The 20,497-nt window shown below is 50.9% G+C and overlaps 1 protein-coding gene across 5 annotated transcripts in view; it reads right to left on the bottom strand.

Annotated features, from left to right (window-relative positions):
• Positions 1-620: 620 nt before the first annotated feature.
• SLC39A14 (solute carrier family 39 member 14) overlaps positions 621-20,497 on the bottom strand; it is a 28,278-nt gene continuing 8,401 nt past the window's right edge. For 3 of the 5 annotated variants that reach the window (XM_084615220.1, XM_084615221.1, XM_084615222.1), the window contains exons 2-10: positions 18,369-18,462; positions 16,172-16,453; positions 14,352-14,538; positions 9,038-9,207; positions 7,296-7,418; positions 6,420-6,605; positions 6,033-6,240; positions 4,862-5,046; positions 621-4,252 (exon numbers count right to left, since the gene is read on the bottom strand). In XM_084615220.1, the coding sequence (XP_084471346.1) occupies positions 4,106-4,252; positions 4,862-5,046; positions 6,033-6,240; positions 6,420-6,605; positions 7,296-7,418; positions 9,038-9,207; positions 14,352-14,538; positions 16,172-16,438 (1,473 nt within the window). In that variant the 5' untranslated portion in view covers positions 16,439-16,453; positions 18,369-18,462 and the 3' untranslated portion in view covers positions 621-4,105. The remainder of the gene's footprint in view (positions 4,253-4,861; positions 5,047-6,032; positions 6,241-6,419; positions 6,606-7,295; positions 7,419-9,037; positions 9,208-14,351; positions 14,539-16,171; positions 16,454-18,368; positions 18,463-20,497) is intronic. The other 2 variants (XM_084615223.1, XM_084615224.1) reach the window with 1 other exon arrangement.

Below are 20,497 nucleotides of genomic sequence, written 5' to 3'. Positions count from 1 at the left end.
ACTGCACAGAGCACACTTGCCATTCTCTTTCATTACAGAATAGATTTTAATTTATGGAATTTTACAAATAAAAACTTTACAGTTCACAAGACATAAGTTATGTTCTTTGTTTCAAGAAGTGTTTCAACAAGTATTTCTTATAACACCTGAGATATTAAAATACTGAGATGGAACTTGAGTTTCTAATCAGATGTGTAAAGGGAAATATAAATAAAAACACTCACAAGCTCAACTTAATGTCAATTTCCTTTCTCAGCCATCCCTCCGGCCCCTCTCACACACACCTTCCCTCCCTCAGGTTTCTACCATCCTGCACAAACAAGAGAGAGGAGCCTCTTCCAGGCACCCCTTTGAAATAACACATTGATTACCTGCCTCCCCCAGCTACACGTGTACTTAGAGAATGTTTCGTAGGTAACTCTCCCCAATTTCCAGCCTGCAAATTTCCTGATGTAGTCAGCTCCCAAGAACACCTTGAAGGGAAACTAGAGAAAAGACTAAGGATTGCTCTGTCACGTTCAAGGGCTCGGAACAGCCCAGAGGAAATTACACATCGGTTCTTATAGTTTCCTACCACCTGGAGCACAGCTTAGTTTCTAGTTGGTTTGTTAGTAAGTACAGTTTGGGGGTGGGGGTGGGGATGTTGTTCCAGGAGATGGGCCGATTTGCCAAATGCTGACAGTGCAGTGCCTCCTCTCCGTGTACCATTGAACCATCCTTGCCAGAGATAGCTCTGGAACTATGAAAAAGCTAAGCCATTTTCTTCTCCCTTTTGGAATGCACTAGATGTCATGTGCTTTCCAAAAAACTTCCTCGAGAGAGAATAGGCAAGCCAGACCTTTCCCCTTAAGACAGGGGTTAAATCTCTCACTCTCAAACATTACGTAACTCAGCTAGAGGGCTGCAGCTCTCCTACCAGTGGAAGTGCATGCTTTTTGACCGCAGGCAGTGTCCCTCTCTAGTACTGTTCCCAGAAGCTTGCCTCCTCACTGTTACAATGAGAACTTCTCCTGGTCAGCTGCTGATGACAGATGCTGGCCTGACCAAAAAATTTCCCGTGTGACTCACACAAAAGAGTGCCATCCTATTCCATTCACCTCTCAACTGGGCAGCAGGAATCCCACAATGATGGTTATCCTGTGGGAAAGGAGATGGGTCTACTGCTTTCCAGAGGCCCCTATTCTAGTTCTTTTATAAACATGTCAAGGAAGGGTTTGGTGAAATGGAGTTGGCAAAGTTGGGCCAACCCGTATCAAGCATTCATTGGTAAAAGATGGTCTCAACTAAGTAGGGTTTAGGCCTGGGCCATAAACAGCAAGAATGGCGTGAAGAAAAGTCTTTCTCCTGGCAATGGAGGAAGACAGTATGCCAGCTACCTAAGATACAGGCAGTGAACGTGAGATACCGCTGACAAGGCTGTGGTCCCTTGCCCAAGTTGACAGAGCTGCTCTGAAATGGTTTTGATCCTTTTCTAAAATAGGGCAGCCCAGTAGGCTACTATGGATAATTGGTCATGTAAACAAAAGGCTGTATTGCACAGATTACTACAGGGTTCTACACTGTACCCTCTCCTGTTCAAGATGTTTACAAGGACTCTGGGAGTGCTACAAAGGAGACAGGGACTATGGTTTCTGCCGTACGTAAATGACACCCAGCTCTCTCTCTCCATTAGGGCCAATCGTGGACGGATGACTGACAGCTACAGGAGATTGGGGTTTGATATCCAGTCTTCATTGAGCACGTTAAAAGGAAATAGTTAGGCATTAGAAGGCAGAGGTCCGGCAGTCAAACCAAGTCATGATCCTGTTGGAGGTGCTGTGCCTGCCACAGCACATGCTGTTGTCCCAGGTGGTTTTGGTTCTGACATCTATTCCTTTGGAGTCACTCCGATCTCAGCCTGCCCTTACTGAAGGGAGGCAGGCAGTGGGCCTGGGTGTAGCTGCCCAGCTCACATTTACCAAAGAGGGGCCTAAACCCTTGAGGTGTAGGGTGTGAAAGCATTGGGTATGATAAGTGAACAGGCCTTTCACCTTTCTTCTGAAGGGTTGCAGGGGGAAACCATCAGGAATAGCTTCTGCTCAGCCTCTGCCACGAGGACAGCACAACAAGGCAACACAACTTTGTGTGTCAACGGACAAGTTACGAGACAAGGGACTGGACAACAATTGTTCCCTTACCAGGGAGCCGATCAGGCAGACCGAATGATCATGAGAGAGAGAGACTGGCAGCAACAAACTCGACACTCCCCACAGAAATAAGAATAATCACCATCCCTAGCTCTTATCTCGTGTTTTTCATCAGTAGATCTCACAGCACTTTACGATAGAGGTCAGCATCATTATCCCCATTTTCCAGATGGGGAAACTGAGGCACAGAAGGGGGCGGGGGAGTGACTAGCCAGAGGTCACCCAGCAAGCTAGTAGCAGAGGCAGGAACTTCTGTTAGTCAGCAGCCACAAATTCACAACCATGGGAGGCAGAATCTGGAACAACCCAAGGGTGAGGGGAACCTCATTCCCTGCCCAAGCTGAAGGGGCCAACATTAACAATAAGTCAGTTCATCTAGTGAATCGAAGGAAAGCTAGCCCAGAAGCAGAGCTCTGAAATGCCTTTAACTCCCTTCCCAACTCCTGCTGCTACCCAGAGCTGGGTTCCAGTTCCAGACTGTGTTCCTGGGACCCTGTGCCGTGAAGAAAAAGTACAGTATTTAAAAAAACAACAACAACCTTGCAACTCAGCAGTGTCAGTGTTTAAAACCAGATGTCCAATTCCAAGTGAACCTGGTCACAGTGTAAGGATCGCTCTCGCAGGAAAGCCTGAGAAACTGGCACCAGGACTTGTGCTCCACACCGCCCCGGTCTGAATGCAGCTGCCATGCCCTTCCCTTGCAATGGTGAGATCCTGCAGCATCTTCGCTTCACGGCACAGCTCCCTCCGCTCTCAAAGTGTCCCGAGTTAGGATGGAAGGACTCCTGGGAGAGGCCGCGGCGTTTGGCTGTTCTACCTCCTGGAAGCCACCCAGGAGTGTCCAATAGTGTCATTCTGACCAGCAGATGCAACTGTATAGTTCATTAAACCCCTACAGGAGCAGCATAACTTTCCCGCCGAAGCCAGTCTGACTGCACATCAAACACTTCTCCTGCCCTGGTATCTTCAGTGCTGCCTCTGCAGCCAGTGGGAGGAGACCAGAGCAGCAACAGCTGTGACTAGTTTTCAAGCGCAGGGGGGTGGGGGGGCAGGGAAACCAAGGCTGCCTGCCCAGTTCAGTACCCACTACCTGTGCCAGGAAAGGATCGATTCCAGCACAGCAGCAGGATACGTTCTTGCTCATCCCTCTCCCTGTGCAACCTTCCCAGACCTCTTCATCTCTCTTTCACACGCCGCACCTTTCCTCCAGCCCAGCACACTCTGCAGAGACATTGGCACGTGAAGCTTTTGGAGGAAGGAGACCCTTTCTCGAACAGGTCTCTTGACTGCATATTTAGGTCCAAAAGGCAAGCATGCTCCCCATGCTCAAGAGAAACACCAGATACCTGCACAATCGGAGCGTTGGAGGCTACAGTTAACACGGGTAAATACTGGGGCTGTCCTGGGACCCATGGCTGTTCCCCTGCCTCGCATTTCCATTGCCCGTGGAGGGACTGAGTACGAGGGATGGACAGGCACAAGCCTCAAGCACAGCGTCTGCCTTGGTAAAGTAGCCTCACCTCCAGCGCTGACCCCACATCCATCCCCCATCCGCAGCCACCCGAAGAGGATGGGAAGAAGTCATGTCCATGGTTGGAGCTCTCCGAAGGGGTTGATGTAGCCAGAAAGGAGCCAGTGAGCCTGTTCTCCTGATCCTCACACATGTCCTTTCCAGGAGTCCCTTTGACGCAAGGAGAGTAGAGGAAGGGATGCTACACTGGAAATAGGTCCTTGGGTCACTTTAGATCTAGGGCAAGGAGCTTCATCAGCCCCCCTGAAATAAACAATACAAAGTCTATGGAACAGTTTTAATAGAAATGCCTCTTTTCTGTAGTGCTTTTGCAATGCTGATGTCTCATACAGGTGCTGTCAGTCCGTATGCTTGCAGGTGGGAAAGCCCAATCAAACCAGGCCCGTCCCTACCCTATCTGGATCTGGCCTGAGAACATGGTGAGCAGCAGCATGATAATGAATCCCGTCAGCAGCCCTGCGTTCTGGATAGCGAAGGCAATCAAGGCACTGCCATTCCGCTCGTCCTCCTGGCTCACTTCATTCATCTCAGGGAACTGAGAAAAGAATTGGAATGTTTCAGTCGTGGAAATTCTCCGCCCTCCAATCTCTGTGAATTTGCACATGCAGATCCCAGCGCTGTATACCCCCATCTATTATTAGGCATTAATTTATATAAAGCTGTTCACAATCAAGGCCAAGTGTTCTTGACCCTGACCCTGTCCAATCCTGCTAGGCTAAAATCTGATAAATTTACAGCTCAAAGTGGTCTGGCTATAGGTTAGCTACACACCCTACATTTGGTGGGCACGAGGGAATAACCATCCCTCTGTATGCTCTATTTTCCCCCATTCTCCCCTCCGTGCCCAGGGTTGCAGATACTTCTGACTTACACAGGTCCAGTCAATACCCCTCCTCAAAATCACCCAGAGGCCTCACTGTGAAAAGCCAGGAGGGAACCCTACTGTACTGCACGTGATGTTACAGAGCATTGCCATTAGGCAAGTCCTCTTAGCTCCCAGAGCCCTGTATCGTCAAAGCTTTCCTGTACAAAAAATAATACTGACAGAGGCTCATCAGCGCTCATTGGCCAGTGGTCACTGCAGAAAAAACCCCTGCAATGCTCCGATCCCCTATCCAGCAGCTACTGTTGGTTTGGGATTTACCATATCAGCCAGTGCAATGTAGAGGAACATCCCACCAGCTAGAGCAAAGATCCAGTTGGCAGAGAAGTGGCTGCCTGCCACGATCCCAAAGGCCAGCCCTAGGTAGCAGCAGCAGGCCGAGATGAAGTTGAAGAAGAGCGCCTGCTGGATTGTCATTCCGGCATTTAGCAGGATGACAAAGTCACCTGCAAAAGGGAGGATCACGTAAGGAGAGGAGGAGACAGACAGCTACACATGACCATCTATGGGATGGATGCATCAGCTGCCCAAATGCAGCATCCCACTGGAGAACAGCACTCAGCAATCAGGCCCCCTGTTCACTGAGGTGCTTAAGCATATGCTTAACTCTAGGCATGTGAGTAGCCCCACTGAAGTCAAAGTCAATGAGACTATTCAAATGCTTCAATGCTCAATCCTCTTGCTGAATCAAGGCCTTACATAATAAAATAAATAATAATAATGCCTTGCTCTTATAGAACATCTCTATCCATAGACCTCAAAGTGCTTTTAAACAGAGAGTAGGGTATCATCATCCTGATTTACACCTGGGGAAACAGAAGTAAAGAGAGGGGAAGTGACTGGTCTAAGGTCACATCGTGAGCTGGCAGTAAAGGCAGGAATAGAACCAAGGTCCTCCTAACCCTCAGAGCAGTGCCCTACACTGCTCAAGAAGCAGTCTTGTGTCAAGCCACAAATCAATGCAGTTAACTGCAAGAATGAGGCCACCCTAGCCCAAGGGAACCAAAACTTTGCAACACTGACAGAATCGCTGATTCGCCAGGTGCCTGAGGTCCACATCTACTTCCATGTGTCACTCTCTACATTGAAACACAAACACATAACAGGCGTTTTACCAGCTGTCTCTCAATCTAAATTTAATCACAAACACCCCTGGTTTTCAGAACAGATTACACCATGTGATTCCACAGTTTTCCTACCCTGGCTAGCACGGTTTCACATACCGTCCTCCACCATATGCACACGCGTCTCTTTAAATGACTGAGAAGTTGGTACATTTTGTTGACGGTTGAAAGACAATGGTGAAATAGGTTCAAGTTAAACAAGTGCTTTCATGCGTTCCTTAAGGACTTAAGCACTTAAGCACATGCTTAAATATTTGGCTGGATGGGGAGCAAACGCAGTTAAGGTGCACAGCTGAAGAGCCACGTACCCAGCTCGTGGGGGAACTCCTCGCAGAAAATGGCCACGGAGGTGCTGATCCCTTGGAAGACAGACACGGTGAAGGAGGCACCGATGGCCAGGCCATCGATGAAGTTGTGGAGCCCGTCACTCAGGGTGATCATCCAGGCCAGCGTGCCAATGTCAGAGTATCGCACCCCCTTCAGCCAGTAGCACGCACTTTGGGAAGCCTGCAGGTCCTGCAAGGGAGCACCCCAAGTCACACGTGAACCCCACTGGCTGGGTCTCCAACCCACGCCCGACTGCGGACAACTCCACTTGTCTTACTGCGCTGCCCAGTGTCATGCCCATCTCTGCAGACTAAGCCAACGCCTCCAAACAGCTGTAACTGGTAACCCCAGGGGAGATAGGCACTAACCTGGACAGACAGAGAGCCCACAATGACTTTCTCATCCACAGATGGGTTCTTGCACTCTAGCTCACTGGTTCTGTGAGGGATCATGTGATCCATGTCCCCATTCTGCAGCTTTTCAGTGACGCCTTCCTCCTGGTCCTTCTTGGAGGGGAGGGTCTCAGGGCTGTAGTGGCTGTGCCCGTGATGGTGCTGGAAGGATACACAGATTTACAGGCTTTAGCCACATGCAGCATGGATGCATGCAGTCACTTGTACATTTCTGGCTCATAAACGCCTGGGGCATGCTGATTATTTTATCTTGCCCACAAGCTAGAACAGGAAACCTCACAGACACGGCAATGCTGAAGCTGACTAAAACCACTAGGAAACTAGAGTCTCTTTGATTATTGAAGCCCAACATTGTGATTGTACATTTTCATAGCATCTTTCATCCCAGAGCACTTCCACCTCTGCTAACTGACTGTACAAACACACACGAGTCACTATAACTACTTCTGGGATGGCATGTGACAGCTGTTGGGGTGGATCAGGAGAAGGAAGAAACATACAGCATCATGCCCAAGTGCCTCTTACTTCCCCCTTTTCTGTCAAAAATATCATCCTCCCCCAAATGTAAAAAGGAACCACTGTTTGTTGTACAAAGATTAAGCTTTTCTATTCACACTCAGGATTTAAGAGTCAGTAAAGCAGGTGGCCTTTCCAGAGTGCACCAGTCAAGGGCATGCAGCAGATTTAGATTCCACTCCAAACTGAAAAACAGGGTGAAAAAAATGGATTTTTGAAAATTGCATCAGAGTAAACCCATTGGGAAGCACCTTTCTGGCAGCAGTACCGTCTGGGAATGCCTAACCCGCTCCTATGGGACTAACTCAACCTCACCTGATCTGTCTGCTTCAGAAGCATCTTCAGGATTTTCTCTGTGAAGAAGAACAAGTAAAAGCCTCCAAAGACCACTGCAGATTTGGAGACATAATAATCCTCCTGAGGGTTGAATCCAAAGGCCTGTAGACAAGGGGCAACAGAGAAAGATTTGAGAACCATAAACGCCAGCAGCGTCCCTCACCTCCCCTACCCATGTCTCTAGGAGCTCTCAGTACAGGGACAGCAGAAGAGCACTTCAGTTAGTCTTTTCTCCCCCAATGAATGCTTCAGGGAAAGGCTTAACACACCTAATTGTGCAATACTACTGCATGCTAGAAGGGACTGTCTTCCTGACCCCAGACGTAATCAGCTCATGCCCTGATGCATGAGGATTGTTAGCCCATCTCATTTTTAGCTCAGACAGTGTCACTGCAGATCCTACTCACATTAATCTAAAATGTCCAATACCTCTATAAATCTCTCTCAGCTACTCATCTTGATATCCTGTGGCTGCGAGTTCCACCGGTTAATTATAAAATGCCTTTGCTTTAAATCTATTGGTTTTTAAATTCACTGTCCCTCCTCTCACAAGTCAGATGTGAGTATAAACATAGGCAGGTGGGCCAATTAAATCTATTGTATTAGCAAGTCCACTCCCAGAAAACATCATTAGCTGTCCTGTCCTGTCCTCTCCTCTCCCTTTTGAGCACAGAATGAGGAGAAGCAACTGCACCAACAATCGCTGATCAGGCACCTGCATTGGGGATTTCTGGACAGTAACTCCACTTTTCTCAGTTTATTCATTTCTTGTGTGCATAGAAGGTGTTTTCTAGCACAGGGGCTGGGGATCCTTTTATATCAAAGCCCAGATGGTCTAAGTCGCTTCTCGCAACGAACTCACCACTGAGACTATAGCCTGGAGCACGTCCACTCTCAGCCAGCACGAACACTGAGCCGTATATAAGGGACGCGAGTGGCACCAACAGGCAGCTCAGACTCTGCTCAACATGGAATCTTCTCTCTACCCCATCTGCTCTCTACCATAAAAGTGACCCAGTCAAGCCTGGCTTTGTTCACACGTCAAAGCCACTTTCTTTATATGGCCTGAGAACAGCTAAGGCCTGGTCTACGCTTGAAAGTTAGGTTGCCATAGCTCAGGGGTGTGAAAAAACACACAGCTATGCTGACCTAATCCCCACGGTGGACATAGCTAGGCCGACGGACAAATGCTTTTTTTTTTGACACAGCAACTATAGCTCAGAGAGGTGGTCTTCCTACAGCAACAAAAAACCCCTTCCCTTGGTGCAGGCTGCTTCTAAGCTATGGGGTTATGCCAGCATAGCTATGGAGCCACAGCTGTACCAATATAGTCTCCATAGTGTGGACGTACCCTAAGGCTTTAAGGTCCTCTGAGCAGTGCTAGACCATGGCCAGAACCTCATCCTGGCAGATAAGTAAATACAATCAGGGTCATTTTATAGATAGGCACCGAAAGGTGAGGTGGAAGTGACTTGTCCACGGTCACACGGTCAATGGCAAAGCAGCTAGGAGCTTAACACAGTCATACAGCAGCATTTAGCCTTGCTGCTGGACCTTAAACATTTCCAGCTCCCAGATGCAGGCACAGACCAGGTCCAACCAGATCTTTGTCTCCCTGCAACATTCACTCATGTTTCTCTTCAAGTTCCACCGGCTTCTCCTCAAACCAGGGAGCGCAGGCAGACAGACACACATGACAGGCCCGAGGGCCCTCACCATACCTCAGGGATGAGCTGGAAGAGAGCATTGGAGTAGAGAGTTCCAATCGCCAGAGCTATGAAGTAGAGGAGCAGCCGCTTGTAAAAGGTCTTCTTCATGAAGGGCACCACGCTGGCTCCCACCAGGGAGCAGAGGGAGATGACGGTCACGCAGAGGAAACCGTAACCCCAGACTTCAGCGTGCGTGCCAACCCCACCCCAGTTACACCACAGAAGGCAGGAGAGTCCAAGGAAATCAACACAGGACAGCAAAGAAGTGAATCCACACCAGAGAGAGAGAGAGAGAGCGGGAGGGGGAGAAGGGAGGAGAAAAAGGGACATTTATTAGTGATTTCATATCAATCTCGAATTGGTTCAGGGAGGCCAGAAGCAAACCTGGTACAAGATGGCTCTGGAACTCTGACATGCTGGCCCCTTTGGGGAGGGAAAGATCATGGCTGGAACACTACAGGGAACGTGAATCATCAGAGCTGGCCCTACAGCCCATGCTCCAGAATGCGGCTGCTGTGACTAACTGCACCACAGACTGACGAGAGGATGGATTCTCTCCTTGGGGAAGCCAGGATTTGGGTGAAGGAATGAGATTCCTCATCCTAACAAGGCTCTTACTTTAAAATAAACACTCCAAGAATGAAAGTTAGCTTGTGGCAGGTGGACGTGAAGTGTATTTTGAAGAGAGAAATAAAATCAGGGTTCTACTCCCAAAACAGATTCACTTTCCTGGTGACCTTGTCAGACTCCCAGTGGGCACATGTCATTCCCAGAGGCATAAGGCCCATTTAATGGGGGGGGAGGGCGCCGGGGTCAGAGTTCCAGCATTCCATGGAGCACTTCAGTTTTACAGCCAGCATCTCGTACACTCCACCCTCATCGCACAGTGGAGCCGATTCACCCTGTGCATGCCTAGTGCACTCATCACTGGAGTATCTGGGCACCAGACAAAATCAGAGAGGCCAAGTGCTCTGCCTGAGCTGTCCGAGACCCTTCCAGCCTAATGGATTAACCTGCGTTTCATGCCGTGGGAGTTCTCCTGCAACGTGCATACCATGGGGGTGGAGTGTACACCATCATTTCAGTTCCCATCAGATCCAGAAACAAGGCATTTTGTTTGGTTTTTAAGAGAAAAAATACAACAAAGTTACAGTTCTGGAGCTGAAAAATACCTCCCCAAGTCCCACAAACAAGGGGCTCCATCAGACTCTGGTTTAGAGATGTGATAACAGCCCTTGCCAGCATGGAATATGCAGGAATACTGGGAGTTAGGTTAAGACCACCAGGCCTGGAGACCCAACATGAAACATACTAGCTTTGTTTTAGCTTGCGAGGGGCTGAGAGAAACAAGCACCAATCCTGTTGTCCCCAACTCCCTCTGCTTGCCAGCAGGCAGCTAACTGAAACAGCCAAGAGATCTTGCACTCTGGAGCACTGGCAAAGAAGGGTAATATCCATTTACGACTAGATATCCTGTCTTCTTCAGGGCAGTACAATGCACACACAAATGCTGAACGCAAAGCAGCCCTGGGATCACAGTGGAAGGATCACTTCAGTGAGAAGCTGAGATTTTATTTTAATTCCATGACTTCTAGGCTGAAAGTTTGAGGATCTAAATGGATTTGAGGTCCCTAAGTACCTAGACCCTGCTGAGAAAATCCTGCTGCCAGAGAGCAGGATGCTGGAGGAACACGTGTGTTTCCAACACCTGATTGTAAAGCACATGGGAATATTTATTTAGCTCCAGAATTGTGCAATTAAAACAAAAATTAGTTTGTAATGTATCTGACAAACCCATCAGGGCACCAGGAAACCTCACTTTGCATAGATCTTTCCAGGGGCTCTGCTGCCTTTAATCAGCAAGACTGGGAGCCAGAAGAAAGCTGGGATCCCCAGGCAGGAGGGGTTTCTTCAATTCCTTCTGTGCATTTTTACCCTCTGTTCCTTCCTTCCTTCCTCCCTCTTTCACACACCCTTCTTATGAGCCCCAGGAACGCCCCTACACCAGCCTCTGCCCATCAGACCAACGCTGACACAGCACAGATGCTGCCAACCCAGCACAGGAGTGCCCTGTCCTCTTAAAGCTCCCAGATGCTGCCTGACGTACTTGCACATGCTTGGTCTATGCTTAGTGTCACTCATCACGGGCAGGCTTTGGGAAGTCTCCCCTTTGGCAACCAGGAACATGAAGAGCAAGAGATCTTTATTATTACAATCTCACAGGAGCTAGGACCACCCATGTTTTGAACCACTATAACCGGCGGAAGAGAGGGGCTGTGTAACCACCCAGCAGGAGTCACATGTGGGAGGGAGCTCTCTTCTCCCTCCCTCCAGAGCTAGGATCCCTGCCAGCTGCACTGCAACTACAGGATATTGCTGTTCTCAGAGAGGCTGCAGGCAACCCCACAGGAAGGAAGGAGGAAGCAAGCTAGGATGGCACAGGGCTCCCCATGCTGCCTGAACACCAAACATTAACCCTGAGGAGACCACGTGATGTTTCCTGGTGCTCAGAGGAGCAAGAAGGTCCTGGAAAGCCACTGGCAGGAAGCCAGCATGGAAGAGAAGTTTCCCTCTGCCTTGGAGACAGAGAAATCTGTTTGGGAGGAGCTGGGTTGTAAAGGCGAGCGGGAGAGCCAGCCCTTTGAGAGAGAGAGAGAGAGAGAGAGAGAAGGGCAGGGTGTGTTCTACTGCACCTCTGGGATCATCTGGAAGAGCGTATTAGAGAACAACGTCCCGATGGAGAGCGCGATGAAATAAGTGAGGAGCCGTCGGAAAAAGGCCTTGTTGGTGCAGGGCACAATGAAGACTCCAAGGAGGGAGGCCAAGTTAATCAGTGACACACTGAGAAAGCCAAAGCCCCACACTGCGGAACAAGAAGAAATGAGGGCTGGATTACCAAGGCTATTTGGGGGTGGGAAGGGCCAGACGCCAGCAGCTCTGGATACAGCTGGGCAGGGAAGGCCAGGGGAGTCAGGCCTCACTGAGGAGGGGGCCTTGTTATGACAGAGGATCACTCCCATCCACTGCGCTGCTTGGGATACTTTAATGGTGAGACAGTTACAGGACGGGGAAACGGTGGGAGAAATAAATCTGGTTAATGCTTCTCCATGTCTCTGAATTACTTTAAAGGGCACTGGGAATAATTAAGCTCCAGGCACTGAGCTCAGTTGTATGCCATTAACAGGCTGGAAAGAGTGAGCCAGAGCCAGGAACACCTGCAAGCAGCGGGGAGAATCGCAGGCACCAGAGAAGGTCTAACAAGGAGTTCCTGAGACCATAACTGTGCGTTCCAACAGGGGGCGTTATGGTTCCGAGAAGCCAATCGGCCATCTGAGCTGCTTTGGATTGTTACAGGTCCCCTAGCACTTTTGGAAAGTTAACCTAGGACTCTGCTTTGATAAGCTCCTTTGGGGCAGTGTTTGCACCGCACCTAGCGCAACAGGGTCCACGGCTGGGCTCCTAGGCACTACAAACCACCAGCACCCTGGCATATGTGGGAAATTCTAATCTGAGCAACCGCATGCTGCGTCCCTGAACTCCCGTAACTGCCATGTGACGGATGGCGTGCTATTCACAGCGCTGCTGTGTGGCTATTGAGACAGCTGCCACGGTCCATTCAGAGGTGGCAGCAGCGTTTCAGAGGTGGGCAAAATACAATTCATGTAAACCGTTTGTAATGTGCTTTGGATGAAAGGGGCTATAGAAATCCCTGCTATTTATTAACCTGCAACAAGATCCTCTAGAGAAAGATAAAAAACAGGCCCTCCTGAGCTGAATTAACCTGGAACACATGTGAGAGAGAATGTGAGTGTGTGTGGGGCTGGGGTAGCAGTAACAAACACAGGTAATCAAGCACCACTTCCTCACTGATAGACAGCACTGCCTCTGCTAGAACTATGGAGCAAGAGCGCGCTGACTGCTCTGGGAACTAAAGTCACATGTCCCAGCAGCAAATTCTCCCCTCTGCATTGTCAATGGTCCAATTCCTGCTCTCTCTCTGCCTTGCAGTGCCATGGGTAGGGAAGGCGAGGGCAGATTCAACAGGCTGCAAACACTAGTGCCTCTGCACTTTCCATGGAATCTGCAAGAAAATTACACTGGAGGAAAACCATCAAGATTCCAAGCTACCCTTGGAAAGTTAGCTTTCCAAGGTTATCACGAGAGAAATGTCTCTCCTCACCTACAACGAAGAGTCTTTGGAATGACCTAAGGAAAGACAGAAAATCCAGCCCTGCATATGCAGGTGTGGAGGGGTGATTTTATTGGGGTGCCTCTGGTTCCAAACAACTGCCCCAAAGCCACTGCTAAGAGGACAGGCTTAATAGCAGTACAGTGCATTTTGACAGCATCTTTCATCCCAAAGCACTTCACTCTCAGGCAAGCCTCCTGGGAGGCAAGTAAGGACTGCCACTCAGATCATAGATGGGAAAACAGAGCTGTGGGGGGGTGTTTGATGTGACTTTCTGTAACGTGACACAGCTGGGGGATGGCGACAGACCACCCTGTCCCTGCACTCTGCCATCTAGCATTAGGAGGGCTAGCACCTAGCAAGCAGCCCCATCACGAGTGCCAGCCCGAATCCACATTCGACTCAGAAAGCACCTTCAAAGGGCTGCCTGTTGGAAAAGCTGAGGTTTAAATGTAAAAAAGGCCCCGCTGTCTAGGATCTCTGTCCCCACAACTCCCCTGTGTAACTAAGGGCTGGTCTATATGGGGAATGAGTTCACACTGTGCTGACATGCACTAGCTGGTGCGCGATTCGTATGCTGCGCTAACAGCACGAACGTGGGACAGCTGTGCCCTGTTTCAATTCACATCGTTGTGTACGTACGGCAGGGCGCGGGGCACGCTAAGCGTGTGGTATTCCGGGTGGATGTCCCATGCTTCTTTGCTTCGCCAAGTGCATTCTGGGATTTTTCCTCGCTGCACATGGTGGGATGTGTCGTGAAGCTAGTGAAATTCTGGGACTTGGGAGTCAAACTCCCCAAAAATCCATGATTCCGTTCCCTGCATCCCATGGTTCCTCTCTTTCTGGGCAGGCTAGCGCAATTTTCTAATTACTGTCGGCCAAAGACACAGCCCCAGTGCGTCGCTCCTGCCGCAGGGCTGAAGCCATGGCTTGCCCTAGCAGGCTGGGAAGGGAAGGGTTATGAACAGGTGCTATCACATTAAGCCCAGAATATGCCCCATTTCTGCAGTGAGGGCTAGAAAAAGCATCTGTGCCCTGCACTCAAGAGAGGCGCTCGGAAAGCTTGTGCTTCAGCAATGCCTTTAGAGCTAACGCTGGTCCCGGTCCCCTCTCCGTGCCCACTGGCTATCTGTTCACCTTCTGCCGAGCTGGGCTTCCCCTCCTCCGTCTGCTCATTCTCCTCGTTCTCCAGGTTCTCTGCTGTGCACGCCTGAGATTCCAGCTGCTGTAGGATGGTCGGGCAGAACTCCTGGAACTTGCTCGGGCCAACATGGGACCCTTCGCTCAGGTTGTGGGCGGCGAAGAGCTCTGAGGAGCTGAAGCACTGGCGTGGGGAAAGAGAGACCTTGAGCATCCCATGGTTGTGCTCTGCTGTCTGGCTTGGCAATATGGGCATCCCCAGAGGGCTCTTCGATTGCATCCTCTCCCTCCTCCCACTGCTAACTCCTTCCCCTCCTGGCCCAATACACGTTAGGATACAGATATTCAGGCCTGTCTGCAAAGGCCTGTACTTTAAGAATTTAGGTGTATTCTTATCACTTGGCTAGTTAGAGGTATAAAAGAAAGAATCAAAATCACTGTCTGCCAGTGTAAGGTCCTTCTCTTACTGTGACAGTCTGAGGCCCTGTTCTTAGGCTAAGGCCTTTGGCTAAGCGACAGAGGCAGCCATAAGTTGGGAAGCGACAGAGGCAGCCATAAGTTGGGAAGCGACCGGTCACATCCTCACATTCCAAACTAGTCACATTGAAAGAAGGTGCTATTGGGCTGTTAGGAATACACTCCTGTCCTGATAGTGCCTATCACCTCCAGAGAAAGGGAAGTGCCTAGAAGATGTAAAAGGAAATTTAGGTTGATAGTTTTCTGTCTGGTAAGAACTCACTTATCAATAGACACAGCTGGGAAACCCTTATGTCTTTATAGATCTAGTTGTGAAATCCTCACTTCTGTATTGTTTTGTCATGATAGTTCCCACTTTGCTATTGTTTATTGGCATGGCCTCTGTCTGGTTCTGTGATTGTTTCTGTCTGCTGTATAATTAATTTTGCTGGGTGTAAACTAATTAAGGTGGTGGGATATAATTGGTTAGCTAATCATGTTACAATATGTTAGGATTGGTTCGTTAAATTTCAGTAGAATGATTAGTTAAGGTATAGCTCAGACTATTACTATATAAATTAGGGGCAAACAGGAAGTGAGTTGGGATTCGAAAATAAGGAAAAAGGAACTTGGATTTAAGTTTTTGCTGGAAGTTCACCCCAATAAACGTTGAATTGTTTGCACCTTCGGACTTTGGGTATTGCTGCTCTCCGTTCATGCGAGAAGAACGAGGGAAGTGGGAGAGTGAAGGAATAAGCTCTCTAACAATACACACACAGCAGCCCCTCACTGGACTCGGGCCTATCTCACTGCATGTGAGGCCCTAGCCCCCTCTGCAGGTCTAATGGGTCCCACGAACCACCCATCTACAGGGGCTGTTTTCCTCCCCCTCCCTGAGAATTTTCTCCACACAGAGGCAATATCCTGCCTGCCACCATCACAGCAGTTCTGCTTGGACTGTAATGGATTCCCCCACCCCACAAGAACCAGGGTTTCCCCGCTTTCACCCAACTTCACCCGCTGGCTCCCTGGGAGCTGAACACCGAAGGAATGGGAACACAATGTACAGCAGCTGGGGCAGCGAGCGGAGCAAGCTGATATAGCAGGAGAAGCAATGGTCTCCCGAGTGGAGCTCAAGCAGCTTCCCTGCATGGGTGACACAGGGCCCACGTGAGCCCAAGGAGTATCCTTGCAGAGAACATGGCCCATCTGATTGTCCATTCCGGACAAGCTTAGCCCGTGGCATGGTGACCTCGCACTCTGTGTTTACGAGGGGCAGGGGGGCAGCAGTGTGTTAAGCTTGGGCCATCCCTCCTTGGGCACTGCAGGGAAGAGACACAGGAATTCACGTGGCATGTTACCCGGGAGAGGTTCCTGCGCTGCGGCTCCGATCGGGAGATGTTCTCGTGCCCCACCCCCACATCGAGGCGATTCAGCAGGGCCTTGAGCTGCTGCAGGGTCAGCACGTCGCTCTCGCCATAGCGGCGCAGGAGATCCTGCAGGAAGGAAGCCGCAGTGACGGCGGGCTGCAGCGAGGCGTCCGTGCCAGCCTGCGTCTGGCAGGAGATGCCCAGGAGGCAGAGCAGCATCACCAGGAGGTGGCATCGGGGACTCACACCCAGAATCATGGTGACCAGGCGATCCTGCAAAAGGAGACATGCAGTGTGGTTAACTTTAGTATTCCCTGCAGCCCTGAGCACTAAGGGAATCACCAGCCACTGGCTGCTGGACTGAAAGGGCACAGACAGCCCAGTTGCTAAGGCATGCAGTCAGCACCTTGTTGGGTCAGACCTTCTCCAGTGGGTACACCTGGCTGCACAGGTGCTGGAACTGGGGGTGCTGCTGCACCCTCTGACTTGAAGTGGTTTCTATTCTATACAGAAAGAACAGGAGGACTTGTGGCACCTTAGAGACTAACAATTTATCTGAGCATAAGCTTTCGTGAGCTACAGCTCACTTCATCGGATGCAACTGTTGCTCACGAAAGCTTATGCTCAGATAAATTGGTTAGTCTCTAAGGTGCCACAAGTCCTCCTTTTCTTTTTACGAATACAGACTAACACGGCTGCTACCCTGAATTCTATACAGAGTTTACAGTTCGGTTCAATCACTCGCAGCACCCCCATTATACAAATAGTTCCAGTACCCCTGCCTGGCTGGGTTAGGCCCCGTCCTTCCAGCTGTCCTATCCCTTACTCGACTTCCCCACACAAGATAACGTGCACCCAGCGGTGCAGATGACACAGGCCTTCCTACGCCCTGTGAAGGTATGGCGGTGTGCCCTGCAGGGGGCAGCAGATTCCCTTTGCAGCTGAACATCACTGAACCCCATGCCACCTGCAGGCGTCCAGCAGTTCGTGTGACAGCCACACTCTCTCTCACCAGCACAGGGACAACAATTCAGCGTGGAACAGAACTCCAACACTTGCCTGGTTAGTGGCACTGATCCCTCTGGCAGAGGAAAGGTACCTGGAGTCTTCCCCCCTCCCCCCCCCACAGTCTGTACCCAGATCAGGACCCCAGGGTCCATGACAGCTCTACTAAACAATTGCACCACGCAGGAATTTCACGGGGCGAAACAGGCAGACACTGCCAGGAAAGCAGCTCTGCCATGTGGCCCATTCCCGAAGGGTTGCAGCTGCAAGGCCTGCCAGAAAAGGCTCTGCTTGCTGATCTGCTGCATGTGAGGAGCTGGAGCGGAAAGGGAGAGAGAGGCTGTACGGCTGCTGTCAAGTGACTCCAGGAAGGTCAAGTCAGGTCAAGATTTTTTAAGGGAGAAAACCAACATCCAGGCAGATGGGCAGAAACGTTAATGGAGAGGTCTGGCATGCCGTGAGGTCAGATGAGGGGTTGGTGGCATAGGCAAGCCCTGGGAGACAGTGCTTCTCACAGCAGCTGGGAGCTCTAGGAGCTGGGTGTGGGGACGATGCGCATTCCAGGCTGCAGATCAGGCTTGGGAGATAATTTCCAAACTCTCAGGCCTGGCAATGGTGCCACAGGCCACCGCTTCAGTCTCCGTTGGCCACCGTGCTGGGTTTGTGCCTAGCAGCTTCTCAGCTGCTCATGCAGCTACACAGTGCTCCCTGGCTGGCACCCCCCTCTGCAGGATGGTGCTATCCAGCAGATACAGAAACATTCCCCCCGATCACATGAGGAGGTCAGGATTACCACCAATGTTTGGCCTGTGGGGAAACCGAGGCACAGAGAGGCGTGACTTGCCCCAACCCACAGAGGGACTCTCCGCCAGACTCGGGAATTATCCTTGGGAGGCCCTGGCACCAGACAGTGCTGTCTCACTGAAGGGATTCAGCAGCGGAAGGGGACTGTCCCTCTCTCCAGCCCAGCAGCACTAACCGAACTCTGGTGGCAGACAGGGCCACGTTGCCTCACTCACCCCACCCCCACGTGGCACCGCAAGAGCAGACCTCGAGAGGCATGGTGTCATGAACGAAGGGAGAAGCCTCGGAGCATCTGCTGCCAGAACCACACAGGTATTTGCCTGCTTGGGAGAACCCCAGCTATGCTCATAACAGCTTTCCCCCGACGCAGGGCACTCGCCTTCGTCCGGTCCAGAGACACGCTGGAGTAACCCGGAACAGCCGCTGGCAAGCAGGGTGCGCCGAATGCTCACGGGCAGCAGAGCTCACGGTCCCTGGAGGGGGGAGAGGCAGTGTGAAGGGAGGATGGAGTTCGCAGCAGGAGGACCATAGCATTCATGCTGCTCTCCTGCTGCCACAACGCTCTGCCCAGGGGACAGGACAGCGAGCTACTGAGGAGCAAAGTGTTTTGTCTACGTGTGGGGTTAAGGCTGCCTGCTGAAAGGTGTTTGCCCCAGACCCAGCACACCCTCTGTGCTTCTGCAACGCATGGGATGAGCCAGCTGCAGGCTGCTTCCCCTACCTCTTATCTTCTCGCGCCAGCACGCCGAGGCTGTCAGGCTCTTAGCACACCAGGCCAGCAGAGCCACCGCAGTAATGCAGTGGAGCGTTCTAGGGGATGCTCACGTCTACAGGGCCCTGAGGGAGACAGCCCACAAAACACGCCTCCTCCAAGACTGCACAGCTCTCTGGAGCACATCCCATGCACCAGCAGCCACCACTGCCCTGGCGCAAACATTGCCCCAGTCCCTGCAGTGCCTGGAGGCTAAACACGGCAGCCTTGACCCAGCGTTACAAACATGGGGTCAAACCAGAGCAGCCAGGTCAGAGGTTTGGGAAACTTCCTGCGAAGGGGCCAGGCCAAGGAGTTGGCAGCTGGCTGCGGCAGCTTTCGCTTCCTTTGGACACCGAGTACCAGGAGGCCCACTCCACAAAGACCCACAGAGGGTGCAGGTGGAAAATTTGTGCCCACCTACTGCACCCAGGTCCCAGCTGGGGCTCTGTGTAGACGGATGGGCACCACAGCCAGGACATTAGCTGAGTGCAGAGTTCTGGGCCTGAAAGCTGCACCAGGCCTGGTTTTATTCACCCCTCTCTATCTTCTAAGTTACAACCACTGTTCAAAGCCTGCCGAGACGACGGCTTTAGACCTCTGCCCCTACAACCACATCCCTCCCCATATGGTCAGTTACCCTGACAGCCTACATAGGGCCTTGAGTGACCCCAGTGCAGGCTTCGCACACTCAAGACAAGGCCCCTAACTCCACAGGCTTCCAGCTTAACTGACACAAATCCCACAGCCACATTCAGACAGGAGGCACAGAGAGGACAGCACAGCGATCAGCATGTGCAGCTTTGTGGAAATCTGGGTTCTGGGCTGTAGCGAGTCCTTCTGAGCTGTCTGGGAGCCCAGGAGATGCCTGCAGCAGCTCGAGGGCCTGAGGAATAAGATGCGTTCATTATGTTATATTTTAACCATGCTGCTAATTATAAGTTGAACCACATCCCAGCGGCCTCTTCCCCAGGCGGAGGCGTATATGTATTTATATTTACCGGGTCCTTGACTGATAATCTTTTATATAAATCAATAGAACAGCATGGAGCTCGAACGCTGGGCAGCACCAGCTCTGCCATGCAATATGCCTGGAGGCACAAAGAGGGCAGCCTTACATAAGAACATAGGAATTGCCAAGCTGGATCAGACTTGTGCTCCCATCTAGTCTGGCATCCAGTCTCTGGAAGTGGCCAGTACCAGCTGATTCAGAGGATGATGCAAGAACCTTGTAGAAGGCAGTTATGGAATTACCTGCCATCAGAGGAAGTTTCCTCCTGACCCCCCCCCCCCCCGATACCTTGAGACCAGCTGAAGCCCTGAAGCATGAGGGTCAAAATCCCTTCCAGGCTCTTATTAAAAAATACTATTATAAATATTACTGACCAATACCAGTGTCCTGTAACTGCCAGGACAGTCACCAGACCACGCACAGGAGCTGATCTAGGGCTTCTCCTACCTATTCTAATAAACAGGCTTACAGAGTGCCTTAATGTAGGTAATGTTTCCTGTGTCCAGTGAAGTCACCCCGGTGTGTTGGGTGAAACAGTGGCCCAGTTAAATGGCAGTGACAGCATCGTCTTAAGGGGGGCCAGAATTTCACCCGCTGTGCTCTGCATGGCAAATCTCTCCAGGGTAAAGCCACCTGGCACCCATGCGAAGGCTTCAGGGGGCAACTCCAGCTATTTCTGTCCCAGTTGGTTCATGGCCAGCTGGGGTCAGGAAAACACTCCCCAGCACAGCAACAGGAGGTGCAT

This window comes from Lepidochelys olivacea (genome assembly GCF_965140295.1).
Source record: "Lepidochelys olivacea isolate rLepOli2 genome assembly, chromosome: 26".
Classification (NCBI taxonomy): domain Eukaryota; kingdom Metazoa; phylum Chordata; order Testudines; family Cheloniidae; genus Lepidochelys; species Lepidochelys olivacea.
The sequence above is the reverse complement of the archived record's forward strand: the minus strand, read 5'-3'. Positions and strand labels throughout refer to the sequence as shown.